A 27984-nucleotide genomic window follows, 5' to 3' on the forward strand; every position below is an offset into this window, starting at 1 on the left:
CAGGGGAGAGCAGAGCTGCTGGAGTCTGAAGCAGCAGGCGAGCTGCCGGAGGAATTCCATGGGTCGTGCAGCGCGTGGAGCCAGAGTAACAGTAGGATCTCTGAAGTTACAGGCCGAGACCCTAAGTCAGTGCTGAGAGGTGTGGAGGGGAGACGGACCGGTATATGGAGGCCAGGAACAGGAAAGCAAAAGATGGATCCCCCTCCCCCCCGAGGCGGAGGAGGAGGAGGATGGACGGATGGAGCCATCTAAGGAAGTGAAGATTAGGAGGCAGTGACCTAAGGGTGACAGATGAGAGATAAAAGGTGGAGCCAGCTAGGGGAGGAGAGGGTGGAGTTCGAGCCATTTGAGGGAGAGCTCCTTCACCCCGAGAGTGGAGAAAACCTGGAACACACTGCTTGAGAGTGATAGTAGCAGAGCTGCTGGCAGCATTGAAGACTTGTGTCCCCAGGGAAAACACTGGAAGATGGGATTAATACAGATGGGTTACCAGAGACACATTGGGCTGAATAGCCTCACTTCCTGCTCTACAGTCCATGCATATGACATGCAGGTACTCTATCAAACGTAGACTTCTTGGACCTCCCAACTCTGGAACCTCTCTAAACAGAGCAAGGCCAGGGATACTCACACACAAACTGCAGAACCACCAGATGAAAGGTCTCGGTCTGAAATGTCGAAAGTTAATGTTATTTATTGATTGAGATACAGCACTGAGTAGGGCCTTCCAGCAGTTCGAGCCGCACTGACCAGTAATCCCCCAGTTTAATCCTGGCCTAATCACGGGACAATTTATAATGACCAATTAACCTGGGACGACCTCGGACTGTGGGTGGAATCCAGGGCACCCAGAGGAAACCCACATGATCACGGGGAGAATGCACAAACCCCATGCTGGCCGCGGCTGGAATTGAACCCCAGGCCGCTGGTACTGTAAAACGTCGCGCCAACCACGGCGCCACTATGCCGCCCCGATTTCCCTCCATAGACGCTGCCTGACTTGCTGAGCTCCCCCCAGCATTTTGCTTGTGTCGCTCAAGATGTGCAGCGCCTGCAGAATCCTCTCGCATCTCGGGGGATCATCAGCAGGTCAGGCAGTAACCACAGGGAGGGGACCAAGTCAACGCGTTCGGAGTGTCACGTGGGACTGCCCCCCCACCACTAGTTGAGACTTCATTAACAGGGTTGGCAGGAGATCAAGGGGGTGAACAATTATTTGCTCAGAGAGAGAAAATACATCCCAATAACCTGGATGGAGAGCATCATTCTGTTCTGGTGCCTGAGACTCCTTTCGCCTTTGTCAGAGCTAAAGTAACAGCCTCAGTCCTGGAGGAAGCATACGTTGAAGGAGAGATTCTCAACTCTCAATGCACAGGAGGGAGAATTGCAAATTAGTGGGAATTCTGTAGGGAACCAATAGAAGAGGTCAATTGGAAATGAATGGAATGTTCACAGTCTGCTGGGGATGACTGGAAAGAGCGAGACTTGGTAATGAATAGGAGGGGGAAAGGAATAAATGGGAATCTTTGGGGTTTGCTGTCGATGAATGGGAAGGGGTGAATGGGAAGGGCGGGTCGCTGGCGATGAATAGGAAGGAACGGTGTCCATTGGTGCGGAATGAGAATGGGCGAGAGGATGGATCGGAAGGTGTGGAGTTCCCAGGGAATGAATGGGAAGGGGCAGTGAGGGAATGCTGCTCTGTGGGAGGGGCGTGCTGAAGGGAATGCATTGTTACATCATGTCTGGGAGACTTGTTACGTCGCTGGCCGGACACATTGTTATGTCACGGCTGTCGAGCACCTTCGCACCTCGGCGGCGGAGATTATCGTTGCTACGGTTTCAGATGAAAGGTGAAGGCACCAATGCACAGGGTCAGAAAAAGCTGCAAGGAGTTGTAGATTCAGCCAGCTCCATCATGGGCACAAACCTCCCGACCTTCGAGGAGGTTATTCCTCCTCCAAAGGCAGCAAGCACCATGAAAGATTCTCACCATCTGGGTATACTCTCTTCTCATTACTAATATAGGAAGGAGGTACAGGAGCTCAAAGTTTTATGAACAGTTCCAACCTCTCTGGCATCAGATAAGGTGCCTGAACAATACCTCATTATTTTGCACTATCTTAGAGTTACAGAAAAGCACTGCTCAGAAACAGACCCTCTGGTCCATCTCATGTGTGCTGAACCGCTTAAACTGCCTGGTCCCAATGACCTGCACCGGGACCATAGCCCTCCATGTCCCTATCCAAACTTCTCTAAAACGTTGGCATCAAGCTCGCATGCACCCCTTGTGCTGGCAGCTCGTTCCACACTGAGTGAAGAAGTTTCCCCTCATGTTCTCCTTAAACTTTTCACCTTCCACCCTTAACCCATGACATCTATTTGCAGTCCCACACAGTGGAAAACGCCTGCTTCCATTTACCCTATCCAAACCCCTCATAATTTTATAGAACATAAAACATAGAATAGTACAGCACAGTACAGGTCCTTTGGCCCACAAAGTTGTGCCAACCCTTAAACCCTGCCTCCCATATAAACCCCCACGTTAAATGTCTCCATATACCTGTCTAGTAGTCTCTTAAATTTCACTAGTGTATCTGCCTCCACCACTGACTCAGGCAGTGCATTCCACGTACCAACCACTCTCTGAGTGAAAAACCTTCCTCTAATATCCCCCTTGAACTTCCCACCCCTTACCTTAAAGCCATGTCCTCTTGTATTGAGCAGTGGTGCCCTGGGAAAGAGGCACTGGCTGTCCACTCTATCTATTCCTCTTAATATCTTATCCACCTCTATCATGTCTCCTCTCATCCTCGTCTCCAGAGAGTAAAGCCCTAGCTCCCTTAATCTCTGATCATAATGGCGACATCCTGGTAAATCTCCTCTGTACCCTTTCCAATGCTTCCACATCCTTCCTATAGTGAGGCGACCAGAAATGGATACAGGACTCGAAGTGTGGCTGAACCAGAGTTTTATAGAGCTGCATCATTACCCCGCGACTCTTAAACTCTATCCCTCGACTTATGAAAGCTAACACCCCATAAGCTTTCTTAACTACCCTATCCACCTGTGAGGCAACTTTCAGGGATCTGTGGACATGTACCCTCAGATCCCTCTGCTCCTCCATTTACTTTGTACTCTGCCTTGGAGTTTGTCCTTCCAAAGTGTACCAACTCACACTTCTCCGGGTTGAACTCCATCTGCCGTTTCTCAGCCCACTTCTGCAACCATTCAATGTCTCTCTGCAATCTTTGACAATCCTCTACACTATCTACAACACCACCAACCTTTGTGTCATCTGAAATCTTGCCAACCCACCCTTCTACCCCCACATCCAGGTCGTTAATAAAAATCACGACAAGTAGAGGTCCCAGAACTGATCCTTATGGGACAGCACTAGTCACAACCCTCCAATCCGAATGTACTCCCTCCACCACGACCCTCTGCCTTCTGCAGGCAAGCCAATTCTGAATCCACCTGGCCGAGCTTCCCTGGATCCCAAGCCTTCTGAATTTCTGAATAAGCCTACCGTGTGGAACCTTGTCAAATGCCTTACTAAAATCCATGTAGATCACATCCACTGCACTACACTCATCTATATGCCTGGTCACCTCCTCAAAGAACTCTATCAGGCTTGTTAGACACGATCTGCACTTCACAAAGCCATGCTGACTGTCCCTGATTAGACCATGAATCTATAAATGCCCATAGATCCTATCTGTAAGAATCTTTTCCAACAGCTTTCCACCACAGACGTAAGGCTCACTTGGTCTATAATTACCTGGACCATCCCTACCACCTTTTTTAAACAAGGAGACAACATTTACCTCCCTCCAATCCTCCGATACCATTCAGATGGACAACAAGGCCCTGGGGACTTATCCACCCTAATGTATTTTAACAACTCCAACACTTCCCCTCCCTTAATATCAACATGCTCTAGAACATCAACCTCACTCATATTGTCCTCACCATCATCAAGTTCCCTCTCATTGGTGAATACCAAAGAGAAGTATTCATTGAGGACCTTGCTCACTTCCACAGCCTCCAGGCATATCTTCCCACCTTTATCTCTAATCAGTCCTATCTTCACTCCTGTCATCATTTTGTTTTCACATAATTGAAGAATGCCTTGGGGTTTTCCTTTACTCTACTCGCCAAGGCCTTCTCATGCCCCCTTCTTCCTCTCCTCAGCCCCTTCTTAAGCTCCTTTCTTGCTACCCTATATTCCTCAATAGACTCATCTGATCCTTGCTTCTTAAACCTCATGTATGCTGCCTTCTTCCACCTGACTAGATTTTCCACCTCACTTGTCACCCATGATTCCTTCACCCTACCATTCTTCATCTTCCTCACCGGGACAAATTTATCCCTAACATCGTGCAAGAGATCCCTAAACATCGACCACATGTCCATAGTACATTTCCCTGCAAAAACATCATCCCAATTCATACCTGCAAGTTCTAGCCTCATAATTTGCCATTACCCAATTAAAAATTTTCGTGTCCTCTCTGATTCTATCCTTTTCCATAATAATGTTAAAGGCCAGGGAGCGGTGGTCACTGTCCACCAGATGCTCACCCACTGAGAGACCTGGGACCTGACCCGGTTCGTTACCTAATACTAGATCTAGTATGGCATTCCCCCTAGACGGCCTGTCAACATATTGTGACAGGAATCCATCCTGGACACACTTAACAAACTCTGCCCCGTCTGAACCATTGGAACTAATCAGGTGCCAATGGGAAGTTAAAGTCACCCATGATAACAACCCTGTTATTTTTGCACCTTTCCAAAATCTGCCTCCCAATCTGCTCCTTGGTATCTTTGCTTCTACCGGGGGCCTATAGAATACTCCCAATAGAGTAACTGCTCCCTTCCTGTTCCTGACTTCTACCTATACTGACTCAAAAGAGGATCCTGCTACATTACCCACCCTTTCTGTAGCTGTAATAGTATCCCTGAGCAGTAATGCCACCCCTCCTCTCCCTTTACCCCTCGCTATCCCTTTTAAAGCACTGAAATCCAGGAATATTGAGAATCCATTCCTGCCCCGTATACCTCTATCAAATCTCCCCCCAATCTGCTACATTCCCAGGAATAAAGTCCTAACCTATTCAATCTTTCCTTATTACTCAGGTCCTCCAGTCCCAGCATATATATTATATATAAAATATTATACAATTTATAGTACTTTCTATATATTTCACTCTACTGCTGCCGCACAACAACGATTCATGACATATGTCAGTGATAATGAACCTGATTTTGACCCTGCCTCACCCGTGCAATGCTGTAACTAGCAGGGATACAAATCTCCGCTGCTTCAGTCGAACGGACCGCGCCGAATCGAGGCGTAGTGATGTCACGGGCACGCCGTGCTGCACCGCCCCTTCCGCTCCTGCGCATGCGCCTTGCATGTCAAAGATGGCGGCGGCGACGGCCGGGAGGACATGGAGCCAAAGACTGGTAACTGAATGGAATAATGTGGGACCAAGGGCTCGGCGTGGCGGGGATTGTGGTGACGGAGCGGCTTCCTGCCTCTACGGACTTGGGCTGGGGTTGGTGAGGGTAGCGGAGCGGAGCCCTGTGTCAGGGTCTTGGTTACCACCACGGGAGAAGTCAGCCGGAGTTAACGACAGGGTTTAGAGGTCAGGGTGGGTGGGAGTCACAGCCCACGGAGTATTCAGAGCCTAATGGAGCGATCACAGCTTGAGGAGCGGTGACAAACTGGAGGCCAGTGTCAGAGCCTAGTCAGGGAGGGGTGTCAGCGAATAATGGGGTCAGACCTCATAGACAGTTCTCAAGGCAGAGGATAGGTCATTCGGTGATCAGTGGCAAGTTAGAAGTCACTGGCAGTGGTCAGAGCTCGGAGTCAACATCAGGGGTGTCAGCGAGGGAATGGGGTCAGACCTCATAGACAGTTCTCAAGGCAGAGGATAGATCATGGGATGTCTGTTTGGGCTCTGGCCTCTGGTGTTATGGGAGCTTGCTATCCCCTGACACAGTTTCTAACACTCTTTCACAGCCTCCCATCTCTTCTCTCCTGTTGCAGATGCAGAGATCCTGGGCCCAGATGACGGGCGTGAGAAAAACAGCCTTCACCCTGACTCCACAGTGTATCCCTACCCAGTACCAGGGCACCTGCCTCTTGCTGACAGCAACTCCAGTGCGGTACAGAAGCACAGAGGTACAGAGAGACCAAACTTTTCACAAGGGATGGTGTGGTGGAAGGAGGAGTGTTGACTGGGAAGTAGAGAGCTTTGAATATGGAGGGGAAAACAAAGTGGTATGTAGTCTGGTGGGGTTATGGAGGTGGCTGCGTGTAGGGGGTTATGAAGGCAGGGAATTATGAAGTCCAGTGGTGGTTGCAGGTGTACCTTGCGGGCCAAAGAATGTCCCCGGCACAAATGGGGAGCGTGCTGAAGTCAGAGGCAGGGAGGGGTATAATAACGGTGGAGTGATAGAATCTGAAAAGGGATAGAGGTTTGCAATGATATGGAGGAGTGTGGGGATAGAGGATTACGCAGATGGGGAAGTATTGGGGTTGGCAGGGGTTACAGGTGGAGTGTAGGGGCAGGAGCTCACAGTTGAAGAGGGAGTGGTCTCAAGGGAGGAGTATGGGATCTGTAGGATTGAGAATGGGGAGCAGTTCGGATGGAGAAGACAGACATGGCTGGTCAGGAATGTCGGGAGAGGGATTAATCCCATGATCTGTGATCTGTCTCTGCAGCCGCCGTCGTCCCTTGGTTTAGCCTCTGCAAATGAAATCCTCCAATCATCTGGGACCAGTGCTGCCTCTGGAGGAGTCCAATCAGCCGAGGCCCTGGCACAGTCCGGGGGAGTCGTTCAATCGGCCGAGGCCCTGGCACACTCTGGGGGAGTCGTCCAATCGGCCGAGGCCCTGGCACACTCCGGGGGAGTCGTCCATTCGGCCGAGGCCCTGGCCCCCTCGGTGGAAATGGTCCAGTCGGCCAGCGAGGTGCTACAGGAGGCCGGATTCAGCGAGCTGGGTTTAGGAGGATATACGCCAGTTGGCCTGATCCAAAACATCCTTGAGTTCCTGCATATGGATGTGGGGCTGCCCTGGTGGGGGGCAATCGTGGCTGGTGAGGGCAGGAGTGGGGCAGAGGGCAGCGCTGCGCACGTTCCTTCCTACCTCGCCTGTGCCGCCCACATTACACTGCCGTACAGAAGAACATAAGAAATAGGAGCAGGAGTAGGCCGTCCGGCCCATGGAGCCTGCCCTGCCATTCAATAAGATCATGGCTGATCTGTCCATAAACTCAGCTCCATCTACCTGCCTTTTCACCATAACCCTTAATTCCCCTACTATGTAAGAATCTAATTGTATCATAAATATATTTAGTGAAGAAGCCTCAACTGCTTCCCTGGGCAGAGAATTCCACAGATTCACCCTCTCTGGGAAAAACAGTTTCTCCTCATCTCCATCCTAAATCTTCTCCCCTGAATCTTGAGGCAATGTCCCCTAGTTGTAGTCTCACCTACTAATGGAAACAACTTCCCTACTTCTATCTTATCTATCCCTTTCAAAATTTTGCATGTTTCTATAAGATCCCCTCTCATTCTTCTTAATTCCAGAGAGTATAGTCCCAGGCGACTCAATCCCTCCTCATAGGTTAACCCCTTCATGTCTGGAATCAACCTGGTGAACCTCCTGTGCACTGGCTCCAAAGGCAGTATATACTTCCTCAAGTATGGAGACCAGAACTGAACAGCAGTACTCCAGGTGCGGCCTCACCAGTACACTATATAGTTGCAGCATGACCTTCCTGCTCTTGTATTCAATCCCTCTAGCAATGAAGGCCAACATTCCGTTTGCCGCCTTAATAACCTGTTGTACCTGAAAGCCAACTTTTTGCGATTCATGAACAAGCACTTCCAAGTCCCTCTGCACAACAGCATGCTGCAATCTTTCACCATTTAAATAATAATCTGCTCTTCTATTATTCCTTCCAAAGTGGATGATCTCGCATATACCAACGTTGTATTCCATCTGCCAGACCTTGGCCCACTCACTTAACCTATCTATATGCCTCTGCAGACTCTCCATATCCTCTGTACAATTTACTTTTCCACTCAGTTTAGTGTCATCAACAAATTTTGCTACGTTACACTCAGTCCCCTCTTCCAAATCATCAATGTAAATGGTAAACAGCTGCGGGCCCAGCACCGACCCCTGTGGCACCCCACTTACCACCGACTGCCAACCGGAGAAACACCCATTTATACCAACTCTCTGCCTTCTATTGGTTAACCAATCCACTATCCATGCCAATACACTTCCTCCAGTTCCATTTACCTGTTCCCCTCTATCCACTGCACTCATTATGTCCTTAAATAACTCCGGTAAGTTTGTCAAACAGAACCTGCCCTTTCTGAATCCACACTGTGTCTGTCTAATGGAAACACTCCTTGCTAAATGTTTCACTATTTCTTCCTTAATGACAGCTTCAAGCATTTTCCTGATTACAGATGTTAAGCTAACTGGCCTATAGTTGCCTGTCTTTTTCCTACATCCTTTCTTAAAAGGTGGTGTGACATTTGCTGTCTTCCAATCTGCTAGGACCTGCCCAGAGTCTAGAGAGTTTTGATAAATGATTACCAACGCGTCTACTATAACGTCCGCCAATTCCTTCAGCACCCTGGGATGCATCCCATCAGTACCAGGGGACTTATCTACCTTCAGGCCCTCTAGTTTGCTCATCACTATCTCTTTAGTTACAGTGATTTTATCGAGGTCCTCACCTCCCATTTCGTCCATAACATCATTCTTTGGCATATTAGATGTGTCCACCATGAAGACTGACACAAAATAGTCGTTCAATGCCTCAGCCATTTCCTTATCACCCAATATCAATTTCCCCTTTTTGTCTTCCAAGGGAGCTACGTTGACTTTTGCCACCCTCTTCCCTTTTAAATACTTATAAAAACTTTTGCTATCTGTTTTTATATTTTGTGCTAATTTACTGTCATACTCTATCTCCCCTTTCCTTATTTCTTGTTTAGTTGTTCTTTGCAACACACATCAAAGTTGCTGGTGAACGCAGCAGGCCAGGCAGCATCTCTAGGAAGAGGTGCAGTCGACGTTTCAGGCCGAGACCCTTCGTCAGGACTAACTGAAGGAAGAGTGAGTAAGGGATTTGAAAGTTGGAGGGGGAGGGGGAGATCCAAAATGATAGGAGAAGACAGGAGGGGGAGGGATGGAGCCAAGAGCTGGACAGGTGATTGGCAAAAGGGGATACGAGAGGATCATGGGACAGGAGGTTCGGGAAGAAAGACGGGCAGGGGGGGAACCCAGAGTATGGGCAAGAGGTATATTCAGAGGGAGAAAAAGGAGAGTGAGAGAAAGAATGTGTGCATAAAAATAAGTAACAGATGGGGTACGAGGGGGAGGTGGGGCCTAGCGGAAGTTAGAGAAGTCGATGTTCATGCCATCAGGTTGGAGGCTACCCAGACGGAATATAAGGTGTTGTTCCTCCAACCTGAGTGTGGCTTCATCTTTACAGTAGAGGAGGCCGTGGATAGACATGTCAGAATGGGAATGGGATGTGGAATTAAAATGTGTGGCCACTGGGAGATCCTGCTTTCTCTGGCGGACAGAGCGTAGATGTTCAGCAAAGCGGTCTCCCAGTCTGCGTCGGGTCTCGCCAATATATAAAAGGCCACATCGGGAGCACCGGACGCAGTATGTCACCCCAGTCGACTCACAGGTGAAGTGTTGCCTCACCTGGAAGGACTGTTTGGGGCCCTGAATGGTGGTAAGGGAGGAGGTGTAAGGGCATGTGTAGCACTTGTTCCGATTACACGGATAAGTGCCAGGAGGGAGATCAGTGGGGAGGGATGGGGAGGACGAATGGACAAGGGAGTTGTGTAGGGAGCGATCCCTGCGGAATGCAGGGGGGGGGGAGGGAAAGATGTGCGTAGTGGTGGGATCCCGTTGGAGGTGGCGGAAGTTACGGAGAATAATATGTGGGACCCGGAGGCTGGTGGGGTGGTAGATGAGGACCAGGGGAACCCTATTCCACCAGCCTCCGGGTCCAACATATTATTCTCCGTAACTTCCGCCACCTCCAACGGGATCCCACCACTAAGCACATCTTTCCCCCCCCCCCCCCGCGTTCCGCAGGGAACGCTCCCTACACAACTCCCTTGTCCATTCGTCCTCCCCATCCCTCCCCACTGATCTCCCTCCTGGCACTTATCCGTGTAAGCGGAACAAGTGCTACACATGCCCTTACACCTCCTCCCTTACCACCATTCAGGGCCCCAAACAGTCCTTCCAGGTGAGGCAACACTTCACCTGTGAGTCGACTGGGGTGACATACTGCTTCCGGTGCTCCCGATGTGGCCTTTTATATATTGGCGAGACCCGACGCAGACTGGGAGACCTCTTTGCTGAACATCTACGCTCTGTCCGCCAGAGAAAGCAGGATCTCCCAGTGGCCACACATTTTAATTCCACATCCCATTCCCATTCTGACATGTCTATCCACGGCCTCCTCTACTGTAAAGATGAAGCCACACTCAGGTTGGAGGAACAACACCTTATATTCCGTCTGGGTAGCCTCCAACCTGATGGCATGAACATCGACTTCTCTAACTTCCGCTAGGCCCCACCTCCCCCTCGTACCCCATCTGTTACTTATTTTTATGCACACATTCTTTCTCTCACTCTCCTTTTTCTCCCTCTGTCCCTCTGAATATACCTCTTGCCCATCCTCTGGGTTCCCCCCCCCCCCGTCTTTCTTCCGGGACCTCCTGTCCCATGATCCTCTTGTATCCCCTTTTGCCAATCACCTGTCCAGCTCTTGGCCCCATCCCTCCCCCTCCTGTCTTCTCCTATCATTTTGGATCTCCCCCTCCCCCTGCAACTTTCAAATCCCTTACTCACTCTTCCTTCAGTTAGTCCTGAGGAAGGGTCTCGGCCTGAAACGTCGACTGCACCTCTTCCTAGTGATGCTGCCTGGCCTGCTGCGTTCACCAGCAACTTTGATGTGTGTTGCTTGAATTTCCAGCATCTGCAGAATTCCTGTTGTTTGCCTTTTAGTTGTTCTTTGTTGCTTTTTAAAGTTTTCCCAATCCTCCAGTCTCCCACTACTCTTTGCGATTTTGTACACCTGAGCTTTTAATTTGATACTATCTTTTATTTCCTAAGTTATCCAAGGCTGGCTCTCCCCACACTTACTGTCCTTACTTTTGACTGGAATATACTTTTGCTGAGCACTGTGAAAAATCTATTTGAAAGTATTCCACTATTCCTCAACTGTCCTATCAAATAGCCTGTGCTGCCAATCCACATTAGCCAACTCCTCCCTCATCCTGTTGTAGTCTCCCTTGTTCAAGCATAACACACTAGTTTTAGATCTAACTATTTCATCCTCCATCCGTATGCAAAATTCAATCATGTTATGATCACTCTTTCCAAGAGGATTCCTAACTACAAGATCGTTAATCTTACTTGCCTCATTGCACAGAATTAGATCTAAGATAGCATTTTCCCTTGTAGGTTCACTAACATGCTGCTCAATAAAGCCATCACGGATGCATTCTATGAAGTCCTCCTCAAGACCTCCTTGACCAACCTGATTCACCCAATCTATATGGAAGTTAAAATCCCCCATGACAACTGCCATTCCGTTCTTACAAGCCTCAGTTATTTCTTGGTTAATCGCCTCTGCCACGGCAATATTTTTATTAGGTGGTCTTTAGACAACTCCCACCAGTGATTTTTTTTTTCCCCTTTACTATTCTTAATCTCTACCCAGAAGGACTCAACATTCTGCTCAGTAGATCTTATATTGTCTCACAATCGCCCTGGTCTCATCCTTATTTAAGAGTGCCACCCCACCTCCTTTGCCTTCCTGCCTATCTTTCCATATTACTTGATACCCTTGAATATTTAATTCCCAGTCATCTCCATCTTGCAACCAGGTTTCTGTAATGGCCACTAAATCATCTGCCTTGGTACTGATCTGTGCCACAAGTTCACTAACCTTGTTTCTAATACTAAGGGCATTTAGATAAAGTGAATCACATCCCTCTTCTTTTCTGTGTTGGTTCCCATCCCCTTGCCATATTAGTTTAAAACCTCCTCAACAGCACTAGCAAACAATCTCCCTAGGACATTGATCCTGGCCCTGCCCAGATGTAGACCGTCTGGATGGTACTGATCCCACCTCCCCCAGAAGTAATTCCAATGCTCCAAGAATCTGAAACCCTTCCTCCTGCACCACCGCTCAAGCCACATATTCATTCTAGCTATCCTGCTATTCCAACTATGGCACTGGTAATAATCCTGCGCTTGTTACCTTTGAGGTCCTACTCTTTAACTCCTAGCTCCCTAAATTCAGCTTGTAGGACCTCGTCCCACTTTCTTCCTATATCATCAGTACCTACACGCACCACGACAGCTGGCTGCTCACTCTCCCCCTTCAGAATGCCCTGCAGCCTCTCGAGACATCTCTGACCATTGCACCAGGCAGGCAGCACACCATACGGAAGTCCCGTTTGCCTGCACAGAAGCTCCTCTCTATTCTCCTTACCATGGAATCCCCTACCACAACAGCTCCGCCACTCTTTTTCTTGTCCTCTTGTGCAGCAAGTACACTTTCCCAATGTCTAATTCCCATTACTCTTCTGCCTTCCTCCTCAGCACCCTCCCTCTACCACCACAACTCTCACCCCCTTCTGTTTCCTGTTCCCCTTCACCTCCACAGTCCTCACGTCCTCCTCCTCCCCCCACCTCCCCCCTCCCCATGCCCCTGCCCTGCAGCTCCCAGCTCCCAGCTCCCATCCCCTCCCCACCACTCCCTCATTCCCTGCTACACCTCTTCTCGTATTCCTTGGGTTCCGGATGTGCTCTGGCTGACTCTACCTCTTCCCTTTTGCTGCAGGGACTGTGCTGGCCCGAACCATGGTCTTCCCGGTCATTGTGAAGGGCCAGCAGGAAGCTGCCAAGCTCAACAACCACCTCCCAGCCATGACCAAACTCACCAACAAGATGAATGAAGCCAAAGCCAGCGGCAACAAGTTCGAATGTGAGTGTCTGCCCGCCTGCCCTCGCCTGGCTGCACCCACGCGCTGGGTCGTGAGCCGGGACCGCCCGCCTGTTCCGCGACCTGTGCTTGCTGTCTGTCTGTATCCTATTGAATAGGCTATTGTGCAGGGAGTAGTTTTGTCCCTAGTACAGTAGGATTGCTGCTGCTTCTCAAATTTCAGGACGTGCCTGAGTCTGTTTGAGGTGGACAGGGCTAGCAACGAAAGTATAGATTTATTCCATTTGATATTGTCCTTATCATGTGATATTGACCCCACCACACCCCGTCCCACTCCACTGCACCTCAACCATCAGACCTTCATCTTTGCTCCCCAATGTATTTTTTTAACCCTTTTGTCTTCTCTCCCACCCACCCCCAATTTCCCCTCCCCTTCATGGTCTCTTGCCCCCCCCCCCCCCCCCATCTCCTCCCTGTCTACTTCTTTCTCACTCCTCCTTCTCCTTCAGTTGCTAAGGCATACTCGGATCTAATGATGTTCCAGAAGAAACACGATGTTAACCCTCTCCGGGGCTTCTTGGTGCCTCTGGTCCAGGTCAGTGGCTGTTCCACTGCCATGTGTGAATGAGTGCGGAGGGGTGGGTCTCGGGTGAGAAGGCGAGGCAGGGTGTAGGGGCGAGATGGGACTGTCCTGATTCTTGTTCCCTGACGTTGGCAGGAGAGTGTTTTGATGATGGGCCCAGGGTCAGAGGAGATGGATCGTGTCTGAGATGGACCAGTGGGTGAGGTGTTGGAGACAGATTGGGTGGGGGAAGGACATTTGTGGGAATGGGCTGGAGTGAGGGGGGTTGGGGGAGAGTTTTGGGGAAGGACTGGAGTGAGCAGGTGTGGGGTGGGGGTGTGGCACACACCAGAGGGAGGGGGGATGGTGTTGGAGTCAGAACAGTGAGAAGGTATGGGGAAGTTGTTGGGAACGACTGGAATGAGGGGATGTGGGTGTTGGGGACAGACCGGGTGTATAGGTGTGGGAATGTTGTTGAGGTTGGGCGTTGGGGATGAACTGGAGTGGGGGGGGTGAGGATGGGTGTTGAAACAGATTGGATAAGGGGAGTTTGGAGGGTGTGTGTCAGAGATGGACCTGTATGAGAGAGTTGGGCAGGGTGGGTGTTGGGGACGGACCAGATTGAAGGCATGGGGAGGAGGCTGTTGGGGTGAACTAGAATGGGTTGGGTGGGTGTGGGGGGGCTGACTGGAGACCGAAAAGGAGAGGGCAAGTTGCTGGTTATGGGCCAGAGTGAGATTTGGCGGGAGGCAGAAGTTGTTGGGGATAGATTGGAATGAGAGGTTAGCTGGGTCGGGTATTGGGGAGAGATTTAGTGTGGGGTATGTACAAAGTGAGGACCTGAGTGAGCAGGGTCGGGGATGGACAAGAGTTAGGGTGTCGGGGGAGGGAGTGGGAGGAGGTTGTTGCGGATGGACCGGAATGAGAGGGTAGCTGGTTGGGGTGTTGGGGACAGATCTAGTGTGGGGTATGTACACATTGAGGGGAGAATGTGTGGACGGGGTGGGAGAGGGTGTTGAAGGATGGACCGGAGTAGTGGTGCTGGTGTTTGCGACGGATGCTGGATTTGGACTAGTATGAGGGAAGTGGTTTGGGCAGACTGGAGGGGTGGGCCAGAGTGAAGGGATTTGTGGGAGAGCGTTGAGGACTGACTGGAGGATGGGGCACAGCGGTAGGGTATTCAGGCAGACAGGGAGAAGGGGTTTGAGGGGTGGGTGTTGGGGACTGGTGGAGGGAGGGTTGGGGCAGGAAGTTTGGGACAGAGTGCCCTGTCACCATCAACCTTCTTCCCTCTGTTCTACCCACAGGCCCCGATCTTCATCTCTTTCTTCGTAGCCCTGAGGCAGATGGCCTACCTGCCTGTTCCTAGCATGCAGAATGGGGGCCTCTGGTGGTTCCCTGACCTCACCTTGAGTGATCCCTTTTACGTGCTGCCTCTGCTCGTCACTGGCTCCATGTGGGCCATCCTGGAGGTAACCGAGATCCCGTCCTCCCAGCCACAGCCCCCATGCCATTCGATTGGGTTCGCCCGTTCCCTGCCCACCGCCCAGACGCACTCTGACCTCTTTCCCCGGATCCCTCTTCACGCTGGCCCTGCTCCTGGCCAGTGTCCCACACCAGGAATAAACGGCCTCACGCAACTCTATTGCCCTTCTCCATACCCATACCCCTCCAATTACTTGATGCCCTCTCGCGTGGTGGCCCTCGCCACACCCCTACGTACAGTGCCCAGTTGGAGAGCTAACAATGATTGAGTAACTTGTTTTTTTTACATCCTGGACACCCTCCCTTCCCTTTTGCGCCCTCTCCTCCCCTCCCCTCTCCCACCAGCTGGGTGCTGAGTCAGGAGTGGACAATCCCAATCTCCGGACCATGAAGGCCGTCTTCAGGATCATGCCGCTGGTTATCCTGCCCTTCACCATCTCCTTCCCCACGGTGAGTGCTGCTCTGCCTGACCGTCCCCTTGCTCTGGGACATGGCGTTTGCCTTTATTTATGTATATCCTCCGGTTCTCGACTTCTCCGCCAAAGGAAAAGTGGGCTCTACCCTATCTCTCTCCCTCATAGTCCTATAATGTTTGCTCCTCATCCTATCCTTATTGAATGAATTGACTTTATTACTTACATCCTTTACATACATGAGTAAAGATCTTTACCTTGTCTCCGTCTGAATGTGCAATGTGCAAATTAGAGTAATTTGTAATAAATAGTGTGCACAATAGGACAGCCGATAGAACATAGAAATACAATTGTATCAGCTTGAATTAACCAGTTTGGTGGCCGAGTGGAAGAAGCTGTCCCGGAGCCTGTTGGTCCTGGCTTTAATGCTGCGGTATCGTTTTCTGGATGTTAGCAGCCGGAACAGTTTGTGGTTGGGATGACTTGGGTCCCCAATGATCCTTTGGGCCCTTTTTACACACCTGTCTTTGTAAATGTCCTGAATAGTGGGAAGTTCTCATCCACAGATGCACTGGGCTGTCTGCGCTACTCTTTACAGAGTCTTGCAATTGAGGGAAGTACAGTTCCCATACCAGGCAGTGATGCAGCCAGTCAGGATGCTCTCAGTTGTGCCCCTATATAACTCCAGGCCTCTGTTCCAGGCACTGAATCTCTTCTGCGTGCTCTCTGTTCCTGTTGCTACCACATTCTTCCTGCAATGTGCTGACCAGAAATATTCACAATGTTGTTACTGGCACACCACTTTGCCTGTGAATGGTAGAACACCAGGGAGTGTAACGGGACAGAGTGATCGAGGAGTACAAGTGTGTAAGTTGTTGAAAGCTGCGTGTGCCACAGGCAGTCAAGGTGGAGAGAAAGGTGTTTTGCACACTGACCTTCATTAGGCAGGGCTTTGAGTCGCGGCATTATGTTGCGAGTGTCAATGTAGCTGGTGAGGCCGTACTTGGAGTTCTGGTCACCCTGTTATAGGAAAGATGAGGTTCAAGCAGAAAGTGCAGGAAGGATTTGAGGGTGTTCCCAGTAGTGGAAAGCCTGAGATACGTAAGGGAGAGGTTGGCCAGGCTAGATCTTAATTACTTGGAACTTAGCATTATGAGAGGGCGACCTTCTAGAAATGCTTAAAATTATGAGAGACGCAGATAAGGTGGACAGTAACAGTTAGGGTGTTTTAGGGTGAGAGCTTTGTAAAGGATTTAAGTGCGACGTTTTACATGCAGAGGGTCATGGATATGTAGAAGTTGTGAGAGAGTTGTTGAAGCAGGTACAACAGTATTTAGGAAGCACTGGATACATGGTTGTAGTGATAAATGGTAATATTGGATATTGGACTAGCTGGGAGGGAACAACAGTCAGCATGGGCTGGTTGGTCTAAAGGGCCTATGTCTATAGTGTTTTGCTTAACACTGGAGGGTGCTGTCCTCTAGTTTTCAATCAGTGGAATGACAAGTTGGATTGTGCGCAGACGCTCGTGTCAAGAACTTCACCATCAATTTGCGGGACATGTCACTCAGGGATGGGCTATATGATTATATTATTGTACATTTGCTTGCTATTTTGAATGTTCTGTGTGTGCCCTGTGTTGTGTATATTTTGCACCTTGGCCCCAGAAAAACACTGTTTTGTTTGGCTGTATTTATGAATGGTTGAACATTAATCAAACTTGAGCTTCATGATTGTGACTTCCAAGTGCGATCCATTTACTCAATTTGGCTTAATTTTTATATGTTTTGTGTGTTTTCTGACCTGTTAGACTTTTTTGTGACTCTCACTGTCAGGAACACATTACACTAGGACGTTTTAACTCGGCCTTAACGCTTCTAACCTTGAGTACAGTAAATGGTCGAGCATCCACAATCCCCTGAACTAAATAATTTTAAAGATGTAGAGAAATTTCACAGGACACTCCGGGCTTGTCGTGCGACCTATATAAATCTACGCCATGATCAATCTAGTCCTTCCCTCCCTACGTAGTCTATGACCAGCCATTTTTCTTACATCCATATGTAGATCCAAGAATATCTTAAATGTTCCTCGTGTATCAGCCTCTCCCACCAGTACATTCCAGGCATCAACCTCTCTCCAAACATCTTATCTCTTACATCTCCCCTAAATTTTCATTCACTGACCTAAAACAGATGTCCTCAGGTACTAGAAACATGGAAAACCTGCAGCACAATACAGGACCTGACATCGGTGGTGGGAAAGATGCTGGAGTCAATTATAAAAGATGAAATTATGACACATCTGGATAGCAGTAACAGGATCGGTCCGAGTCAGCATGGAAAAAGCACGAAGGAGAAATCGTGCTTGACTAACCTTCTGGAATTTTTTGAGGATGTAACTATGAAAATGGACAAGGGAGAGCCAGTGGATGTAGTGTACCTGGACTTGCAGAAAGCCTTTGATAAAGTCCCACATAGGAGATTAGTGGGCAAAATTAGGGCACATGGTATTGGGGGCAGAGTACTGACATGGATTGAAAATTGGCTGGCTGACAGAAAACAAAGAGTAGCGATTAACGGGTCCCTTTCGGAATGGCAGGCGGTGACCAGTGGGGTACTGCAGGGTTCAGTGCTGGGACCGCAGCTGTTTACAATATATATTAATGATTTAGATGAGGGAATTAAAAGTAAAATTAGCAAATTTGCCAATGACACAAAGCTGGGTGGCAGTGTGAAATGTGAGGAGGACGTTATGAGAATGCAGGATGATTTGGACAGGATGTGTGAGTGGGCAGATGCATGGCAGATGCAGTTTAATGTGGATAAATGTGAGGTTATCCACTTTGGTGGTAAGAGCGGGAAGGCAGATTATTATCTAAAGAGTCAAGTGAGGAAAAGGGGAAGCACAACGAGATCTAGGTGTTCTTGTACATCAGTCACTGAAAGCAAACATGCAAGTACAGCAGGCAGTGAAGAAAGCTAATGGCATGCTGGCCTTCATAACAAGGGGAATTGAGTATAAGAGCAAAGAGGTCCTTCTGCAGCTGTACAGGGCCCTGGTGAGACCACACCTGGAGTACTGTCTGCAGTTTTGGTCTCCAAATTTGAGGAACGATATTCTTGCTATTGAGGGAGTGCAGCGTAGGTTCACAAGGTTATTTCCCGGGATGGCGGGGCTGTCATATGTCAAAAGATTGGAGCGACTGGGCTTGTATACTCTGGAATAAAGAAGGCTGAGAGGGGATCTTATTGAAACATATGAGATTAGTAAGGGATTGGACACACTGGAGGCAGGAAGCATGTTCCCGCTGATGGGTGAGTCCAGAACCAGAGGCCACAGTTTAAGAATAAGGGGTAGGCCATTTAGAACGGAGTTGAGGAAGGAGAGTGGTGGATATATGGAATGCTCTGCCCCAGAAGGCAGTGGAGGCCAAGTCTCTGGATGCTTTCAAGAAAGAGATGGATAGAGCTCTTAAAGATAGTGGAATCAAAGGTTATGGGGATAAGGCAGGAACTGGATACTGATTGTAGATGATCAGCCATGATCACAGTGAATGGCAGTGCTGGCTTGAAGGGCCGAATGGCCTACTCCTGCACCTATTGTCTATTGACCTTCAGCCCACAATGCTGTGCTGAACATGTATGTACTTTAGAAATTACCAAGGGTTACCCATAGCCCTCTATTTTTCTAAGCTCCATGTACCTATCCAGGAGTCTGTTATAAGACCCTATCATATCTGCTTCCACCACTGTTGCCGACAGCCGATTCCACGCACTCACCACTGTCTGCGTAAATAAATAAATCAATCAATAATTTACCCCTGACATCTCCTCTGTAACTACTTCCAAGCACCTTAAAACTGTGGCCTGTCATGTTAGCCATTTCAGCCCTGGGAAAAAGCCTTTGACTATCCACACGATCAATGTCTCTCATCATCTTATACACCCCTATCAGGTCACCTCTCATCCTACGACGCTCCGAGGAGAAAAGGCCGAGTTCAGTCAACCTATTCTCATAAGGCATGCTCCCCAATCCAGGCAGCATCCTTGTAAATCTTCTCTGCACTTGCTGTAGAGTTTCCACATCCTTCCTGTAGTGAGGTGACCAGAACTGAGTGCAGTATTCCAAGTAGGGTCTGATCAGGGTCCTGTATAGCTGCAACATTACCTCTCAGCTCTTAAACTCAATTCCACGGTTGATGAAGGCCAATGTACCGTATGCCTTCTTAACCACAGAGTCAACCTGTGCAGCAGCTTTGAGTGTCCTATGGACTCAGACCCTGAGATCCCTCTGATCCTCCACACTGTCAAGAGTCTTACCATTAATACTATACTCTGCCATCATATTTGACCTACCAAAATGAACCACTTCACACTTGTTTGGGTTGAACTTCCATCTGCCACTACTCAACTCAATTTTGCATCCTATCGATGTCCTGCTGTGACCTCTGACAGCCCTCCACACTATCCACAACACCCCCAACCTTTGTGTCAGCAGCAAATTTATTAACCCATTCCTCCACTTCCTCATCCAGATCATTTTGTCATGGTCCGGATTGGGGTTCCTTTAAATTTACTTTGTTTATGTTACGATCCAGACCGTTGACTCCCTGTTTCCCTTTGGTTCCCTGTTTTCCCATGTCCCTTGGGCTTGGAGGCAATTTACTCTCGGTTGAACCGGCAGTTTATAGTCTCCGGCTTTGAGCCGTTCGGCGCGAGAGTGTTTGCAAAGTCACCAAAGGTACTGCGAGCCAATGTCATCTGGCCGGAGCAAGCCTAGTCTCCGCCCGAAGCAAGTGCCAGTAAGTCGCCTTCCCTCACCGGAGCAACTCTGTCAAGTTACCTCGCCAAAGCGAGTCTGCAAAGTTTCCTCACCAAGGCGGGTCCGTCAGTTAACCCGCCGGAGGGAATCAAGAGCCGCTGTCTACTGTTCCCAGGCCGAGTCGAGAGCTCGCCACTACCCGGAGGCTTCAAGTACCACGTCTTGGCCCTGGCAGCATCAAGTCCTGGCCCTGGCGGCACCCAAGTCTCAAGTCAAGTCCTGGCCCTGGCGGTCCGTGATTCGGAGTCCTAGCCCAGACCCTTAGTCCTAGCCCAGACCAAGGCCTGAGTCCTTGTCCAGTGCGCTATTCCTGCTTCTGCTTGCCCTCCTTGTATCGAGCAATTAACTCAATTAAGTTAACCTCACAAGATGTGTCTTGCATTTGGGTCCACCCTTGCTCCCAACGCTCCCCAATGTGACACATTTATTAAAATCACGAAGAGAAGGGGTCCCAGAACAGATCCCTGAGGATCTGGTCATCGACCTCCATGCAGAATATCACCCGTCTGGAACCACTCTGTGTTTTGTGAGCCAGCCAATTCTGGATCCACAAAGCAAGGTCCCCATGCATAAATCATAAATTCTGCCTCTCAGGATCTTTTCCATCAGCTTTCCAACCACTGAAGTAAGACTCACTGGTCTATAGTTCCCTGGGCTATCTCTACTCCCTTTTTTTGAATAAGAGAACAACACCTGCAATCCTCTGGAACCTGTTCTGTCCCCCCAGTGATGATGCAAAGATCATTGCCAGAGGCTCAGCATTCTCCTCCCTCACCTCCCACAGTAGCCTGGGGTACATCTCTTCCGGTCCCGGAGACTTATCCAACGATGCTTTCCAGAAGCTCCAGCACATCCTCTTTCTTAATGTCTATATGCTTAATCTTTTCAATCCGCTGTAAGTCATCCCTACAATCGCCAAGATCCTCTTCCGTAGTGAATACTGAAGCAAAGTATTCATTAAGTATCTCTGCTATCTCCAGCTCCATACACACCTTTCCACTGTCATACTTGATTGGTCCTATTCTCTCACGTCTTATCCTCTTGCTTGTCACATAGTTGTAGAATGCCTTGGGGTTTTCCTTAATCCTGCTAGCCAAGGCCTTTTCATGGCGCCTTCTGGTTCTCCTGATATCATTCTTAAGCTCCTTCCTGCTAGCCGTATAATCTTCTAGATCTCTATCATTACCTAGTTTTTTGAACATTTCATAAGCTTTTCTTTTCTTCTTGACTAAATTTTTGAACAGCCTTTGTACACCAGGGTTCCCGTACCCTACCGTCCTTTCCCTGTCTCATTGGAACATACCTACGCAGAACACCACACAAATATCCTCTGAACATTTGCCACATTTCTGCCTTATATTTCCCTGAGAACATCTGTTCCCAATTTCTGCTTCCAAGGTCCTGCCTGATAGCTTCATATTTCTCCTTACTCCAATTAAACGCTTTCCTAACTTGTCTGTACTTATACCTCTCCAATGCTATGATAAAGGAGATAGAATTGTGATCACTATCTCCAAACTGCTCTCCCACTGAGAGACCTGACACCTGACCAGGTTCATTTCCCAATGCCAGATCAAGTACAGCCTCCCCTCTTGTAGCCTTATCTACATATTGTGTCAAGAAACCTTCCTGAACACACCCAACAAACTCCTCCCCATCTAAAACTCTTGCTGTAGGGAGTCAATATTTGGGAAATTAAAATCTCCGACGACAACCCTGTTAATATTACACCTTTCCAGAATCTGTGTCCCTATCTGCTCTATGATGTCCCTGTTACTATTGTGTGGTCTATATAAAAAAAACACCCAGTAGAGTTAGTGACCCCTTCCTATTCCTAACTTCCACCCACAGAGACTCAGTAGACAATCCCTCCATGATTTCCTCCTTTTCTGCAGCCATGACACAATCTGATCACGCTCCCACCTCTTTTGCCTCCCTCCCTGCCCTTTCTGGCACTCAAAGTAACCATTCCGGCCCCTGAGCCATCCAAGTCTCTGTAATGGCCACAACATCATAGTTCCATTACAGATCCACACTCTAAGCTCATCTGCTTTGTTCATGATGCTTCTGGCATTTAAATAGACACATCTCAAACCATCGGTCTGAGTGCATCCCTTCTCTATCACCTGCCTACCCACCCTCTCGCACTGTGTCCAAGCTTTCCCTATTTGTAAACCAACAGCCCCTTCTTCCATCTCTTCAGTTTGTTTCCCACCCCCCAGTAATTCTAGTTGAAACTCTCCCCAATAGCCTTAGCAAACCTCCCTGCCCCTTGCTCCAATCCCCAAAGCACGCATTCATCCTCCACCTCACTCACTGTCACGTGGCACATGCAGTAATCCCAAAATTACTACCTTTGTGGTCCTGCTTCAACTTCCTTCCTAACTCCCTGTAGTAAATTTTCAGGAACTCCTTATTCCTACCTATGTCATTGGTACCAACATGTACCACGACCTCTGGCTGTTCATCAGAAACATCTTGGACCCTGGTAACTGGGAGGCAGACTACCATCTGTGTTTCTTCCCTGCGTCCACAAAGTTGCTTGTCTGACCCCCTAACTATCGAGTCCCCTATTACTGCTGCCTTCTTCCTTTCCCTACCCTTCTGAGCCGTAAGGCCATACTCTGTGGCAGAGGTGAGGCCACTGTTGCTTCCCCCAGGTAGGCCGTCCTCCAACAGTATTCAAACAGGAGTACTTTATTGTTAAGGGGGACAGGCACAGAGGTACGCTGTGGTATCTGACCCTTGCCTTTCCCTCTCCTGACTGTGACCCACTTAGTTGTCTCTGTAGGCCCAGGTGTGACTACTTGTCTATAGCTGCTCTCTATCACCTCCTCACTTTCCCTGACCAGACCAGTCATCGAGCTGCATCTCCAGTTCCCTAACACGGTCCCTAAGGAGCTGCAGCTCATCGCGGGAGGTTGACGGTCTCCTGAATTTCCCACATCTGATGCCCAGTACAGAACTCCGGCCTCACGCACATACTTCCTGTTTCTCATCTACACAGGTAACCTACCTTGCTGAAGCCCTGTTGAGCCAAAGCTCTCCTACTCTGTCTACCTCTACTCTGACACGTGCTCTACAAAACTGTCTCCTTTTAACCTCTTTGAGCTGGTCTAACTCGGTGACGTCCACACGCTTGCACAGTGATCACTCGATCAAACTGCCGAAGGAAAAACTGTCTCCTTTTAACTACTTTGAGCTGGTCTAACTCGGTGACGTCCACACGCTTGCGCAGTCGTCACTCGATCAAACCGCCGAAGGAAAAACTGCCCCCTTTTAACTACTTCAAGGTGGTCTAACTCGGTGACATCCACGTAATTGCGCAGTCATCGCTCGAGCAAACCGCCAAAGAAAAAACTGTCTCCTTTTAACCCCTTCGAGCTGGTCTAACTCAGTGATGTCCACTTGCTTGTGCAGTCACCCCTTGATCAAAACCAGTATTGGCCAGTGCTACCCTGGAAGAAAGTTGCTGCCTGCCCACTCTATCTATGCCTGTTATAATCTATCTATGCTCTACTGTCCCCTTTCATTCTGTGTCTCCCTGATGAGAAAAGTTGGCTCAACCTTTCCTCTTGCTCCAGTGCTTCCTGCACATCAATATGATACCATCTGCTTCAGGACACTCTTTCTGGAGGAAGCAGCAGCCTGGATTCAGTGCTGTTAATCCCTTCCACATTGCAGAGGGAGCATCTGTCATTCCAGTAAACTTCAGCAAGTCATCTGTAATCTGCTCCTAGATTGAGCCAAACTTCAGGTTGGAGGAGCCTGGGTAGTGCTTAACCTAATGGCATCAACAATGATTTCTCTAACTTTACCCCCCAACACTTTTTCTTTCCCAGTCCCCCTCACCTGGTCTCACCTATCACCTGTCAGCCTGTCCACCTCTCCCTAACCTGCCCCTAGCTGCCGAACCTCTCACCTGTCAGTTGTCCTCTCCCTAACCCACCTTGCTACTGTCCCCCTCACCGGGTCTATCACCTGGTAGTTGTCCTCTCCCTGACCTACCTGGCTACTGTCCCCTGTCACCTAGGTTCACCTATCACCTGGCAGCTTGTCCTCCTCACTTGGTCTCACCTATCACCTGTTGGCTTGACCCCTCCCTAACCTGCCCCTAGCTGCTGTCCCTCTCACCTGGTGTCAGCCATCACCTCTAAGCTTGTCCTCTAACTAACCCACCTCGCTACTGTCCCCATCACCTGGTCAATCACCAAGCAGTTGTCCTCTCCCTGACCCACCTAGCTACTGTCCCCCTGTCACCTGGTCTCACCTATCACTTGTCAGCTTGTCCTCTCCCCAACTCCCACCTTCTTGTTCTGGATTCTACCTACTTTGTTTCTAGTCTGAACGACGGGTCTTGGCCCGAACCGTCGACTGTTGGCTTCCATCCATAAATGCTGTCTGCTGAGTTCCTCCAGCATTTTATGTATCCAACTCCAGCAAGTAGTGTCCAATTCTACCCAATCTCTCTGTACAGTACAAATTCTGCCTTTCTGGAATCACTATTGTGACTCTTTCAGGCACAGGAGACTAAATCTGCAGATGAGATCCTTCCAAAGCCCTTTGCAATCTCCAGTCATGCCCCTCTGTCCACCCCACATTCCCTGCAGCCTAATAAAGCACAGATAGCCCAGATGTACAAATTGGTTTGTCGCATCCGGAAAAAAAGTCCTATTAATGTGATGCTTTCTTTGAAAGAGAAGCACATTTGAAAAGACTATTTCAGGAGAGGCTGGACAAACTTGCGTTGCCCTGTCTGGTGGGGTGGGGGGGCGGGCTGGAGGGGATCTGACAGGTTTATAAAATTAACGAGGGCATAGGTAGGATGGATGGTTATTGATTTCCCAGAATGGACATGTAAAGTACTAGAGAGCATATTATTAGGGGAAGAGGGGGAAGTGTTAGTGGAGATATATATTTTTTTTACATAGGGAGCAGAGGGTGCCCAGAATGTGCTGCTGGCGGTGGTGGTGAAGCATATACAACACTGGCATTTAGAAAGATCTTAAACGTTAAGACATAGGTGCAGGAATGTTAGCATTCATTTCTGAAGGATTAGAATGATAATGTAATGTTGAGATTTCATGTACTGTGTATGTGCGAAGGCAATATATATAGCATTTATATAGACTACGTGGTCTAAGCTAAGGCTTTGTTCAGACCATTTTTGGAGTATTGTGAGCAGTTCTGAACCTCATAGTTAAGTAAGTTTGTGCTAGTTGCTCCAGGTTTCCTAGCGCAGAAACAGGCCCAGGTGGTCCCTGCCGACCAGATTCCCACCTAACCTACTGTAATACTAATTACCCTCTGATCTTTCCTATTGGAGTCAGGTTTACTATCATTGACGTATTCCATGAAATTTTAAATCGCAAGTCAATGGTTCCTGTCAATATTGTTGTCGAAATGCAACCCACTGCTACCCTTTACCACCTCAGGCCGTGTTCACCTACTGGCTGGCCTCCAACACCTTTTCGCTGCTCCAGGTGGGATTCCTGCGGATCCCGGCCGTGCGCCAGAAACTGCGAATCCCGGATAGGATCAGGCATGATCCGTCGCTGCTGCCCAGACAGGAGGGATTCATAAAGAGCATGAAGTCAGGTACACTACCCCAATGAACATGGACCCCCTCCTTCCTCGCTGCTCCCCCTCCTCCTCTCATCCCCCCCCACTGAACACAACCCTCCCTCCTCACAGCCTCTACAGTTGCGATCCCTTGCACGCCATTCCCTCCCTCCACCCTACTACACTGCATGCCCCTCCCTGCTGCGACATTCCACCCATCCCCCCCCCACGGGAACCAAAATGCATCTGATCCTCCAGCACCTCCAGGATGGAGTCAGTTGTGTTCCATTTGTTACCCAGGCTGGAAGAATGCCCAGGCAGCTCAGCAGCTGGCAGAGAGGGAACGTCGGATCAAACAGCACTTGGACCTGGCAGCCAAAGGTGTGTGTAAAATTGCATCCCCACCCCCCCACCCCAACCTTTCCCCGGCATGCTAGTGAAATCCCTCCACACTGCCCGTCACACCTGGAGTCAGACACAGTGTGAATCTTCCTCCACACTGTTCTGTCACACACATCCATGGTCACATAGAGTTAAGCTCCTGCCACACCGTCCCGTCACGCACTTCTGGGGTCAGACAGAGTGAGGCTTTCTCCACACAGTCACGGCACATACTCCCAGTGTCAGAAATAGACTACCTCCACTCCATCCCGTCACACGTGCCAGTGGTCAGAATCAGTGTGAAGCTCCCTCTGCACTGCACACGCCCATGGTCTTGCAGAATGAAGTTCCCGTTGCACTCTTCTGGGGTCAGACACAGTGAGGCACCCTCCACACTGACATGGCACACGCTCCTGAAGTCAGAGTTTCTCCTGCAGCATCCCATCACACACATCTGTGTTCAGACACAGCATGAATCTCCCTCTGTCCCTCTGGAACAGGATGAGGTTCCAATATTCACCGTGGGAGTGTTTTCCCACCCAAATCCTGGCGGCTGGATCCTGACCAGATTCTCCTGTTATCTGCAGGGCCCTTACGGCAGACGTTCGCTGAGAACCCCCTGAAGCCGAAGGAGGCGGCAGCGTCCAGTGTGGGCAGCGGCAGTGGGCAGAAGCACAGACCCTGGCAGGACACGATCGGGTAGAAGGGTCCCCTCCCATGGGGACAGGCGCAGACTGGTGTCTCGGGCACACACAGATTACTGACATTATTAAAGGATGTTTATGAGACATGCAGCAGTGTGTGTGCGGCAGGCGGGCATGTGATCGTCCTGATCAGATCAAAGGCAGCTTTTCCGGGAAATGCGGTCTCTCAAGAAACCCTCTGTGTCGGTGTAAGCATCGGGAGCCGGCATTCACACATCCTCCTGTCTCTGCCTTCAGATGTCCTATCTCTGTCAGTGTGGGTTGGGGAGGGGTAGATGGAGAGCTCTCTTCTCTCAGGGTAGGGCAGGTTGGTGAGCGGGAGATTGATAGGTCCCATTTCTCCTCATGGGGGATGGGGTGGGGGCGATGGATGTTTAACTTTTTCCTGTGACCCATTCAATGCACATTTCCACCACTTCCCCTCCCAGGTTTAACATTGCAGCTGCTCACACCAGCCCCAGGTGACTTGTGGTCACTCATCGGTCTCATTAGATTAGATTATGAGGACACTCAGTCCTCGTTTATTGTCATTTAGAAATGCATGCATTAAGAAATGATACAATGTTCCTCCAGTATGATATCACAGAAACACAGGACAGACCAAGACTAAACTGACTAAAATCACATAATTATAACATATAGTTACAACAGTGCAAAGCAATACCGTAATTTGATAAAGAGCAGACCATGGGCACAGTAAAAAAAAAAATCTCAAAGTCCCGATAGCTCCATCATCTCACGCAGACGGTAGAAGGGAGAGACTCTCTCTGCCATCAACCTCCAGGCACCGACAACTGTGGAAGCACCCGACCACAGCCGACTCTGAGTCCATCCGAAAACTTCGAGCCTCTGACCAACCCTTCCACACCGAACATTGTCTCTTCTGAGCGCTTCGACTCCACCCCGGCCGCCCAGCAGCAAGGAAAGCCGAGGACTCAGGGCCTTCCCCTCCGAAGATTTCGGATCCTCATGACCGAGGATACGAGCGAAGCGCAGGGCGCCTGGGAGGATTCCCTCCGCAGTCACAGGAAAAACGT

The 27984-nt window shown here is 49.4% G+C and overlaps 1 protein-coding gene across 1 annotated transcript; it reads left to right on the top strand.

The window, feature by feature from the left end:
- The first annotated feature begins 5238 nt into the window (after positions 1-5238).
- Positions 5239-27204, top strand: oxa1l (OXA1L mitochondrial inner membrane protein). Its single transcript, XM_072270057.1, has 10 exons — positions 5239-5466; positions 6053-6187; positions 6731-7106; positions 12915-13058; positions 13526-13611; positions 14886-15050; positions 15409-15513; positions 25736-25898; positions 26163-26243; positions 26831-27204. Exons 1-10 carry the CDS (start codon positions 5242-5244, stop codon positions 26944-26946), a joined length of 1596 nt encoding a protein of 531 aa, XP_072126158.1. The 5' UTR covers positions 5239-5241; the 3' UTR covers positions 26947-27204.
- The last annotated feature ends 780 nt before the right edge of the window (positions 27205-27984 follow it).

Source organism: Mobula birostris, chromosome 10 (assembly GCF_030028105.1).
Source record: "Mobula birostris isolate sMobBir1 chromosome 10, sMobBir1.hap1, whole genome shotgun sequence".
NCBI classification, from domain to species: Eukaryota; Metazoa; Chordata; class Chondrichthyes; order Myliobatiformes; family Myliobatidae; genus Mobula; species Mobula birostris.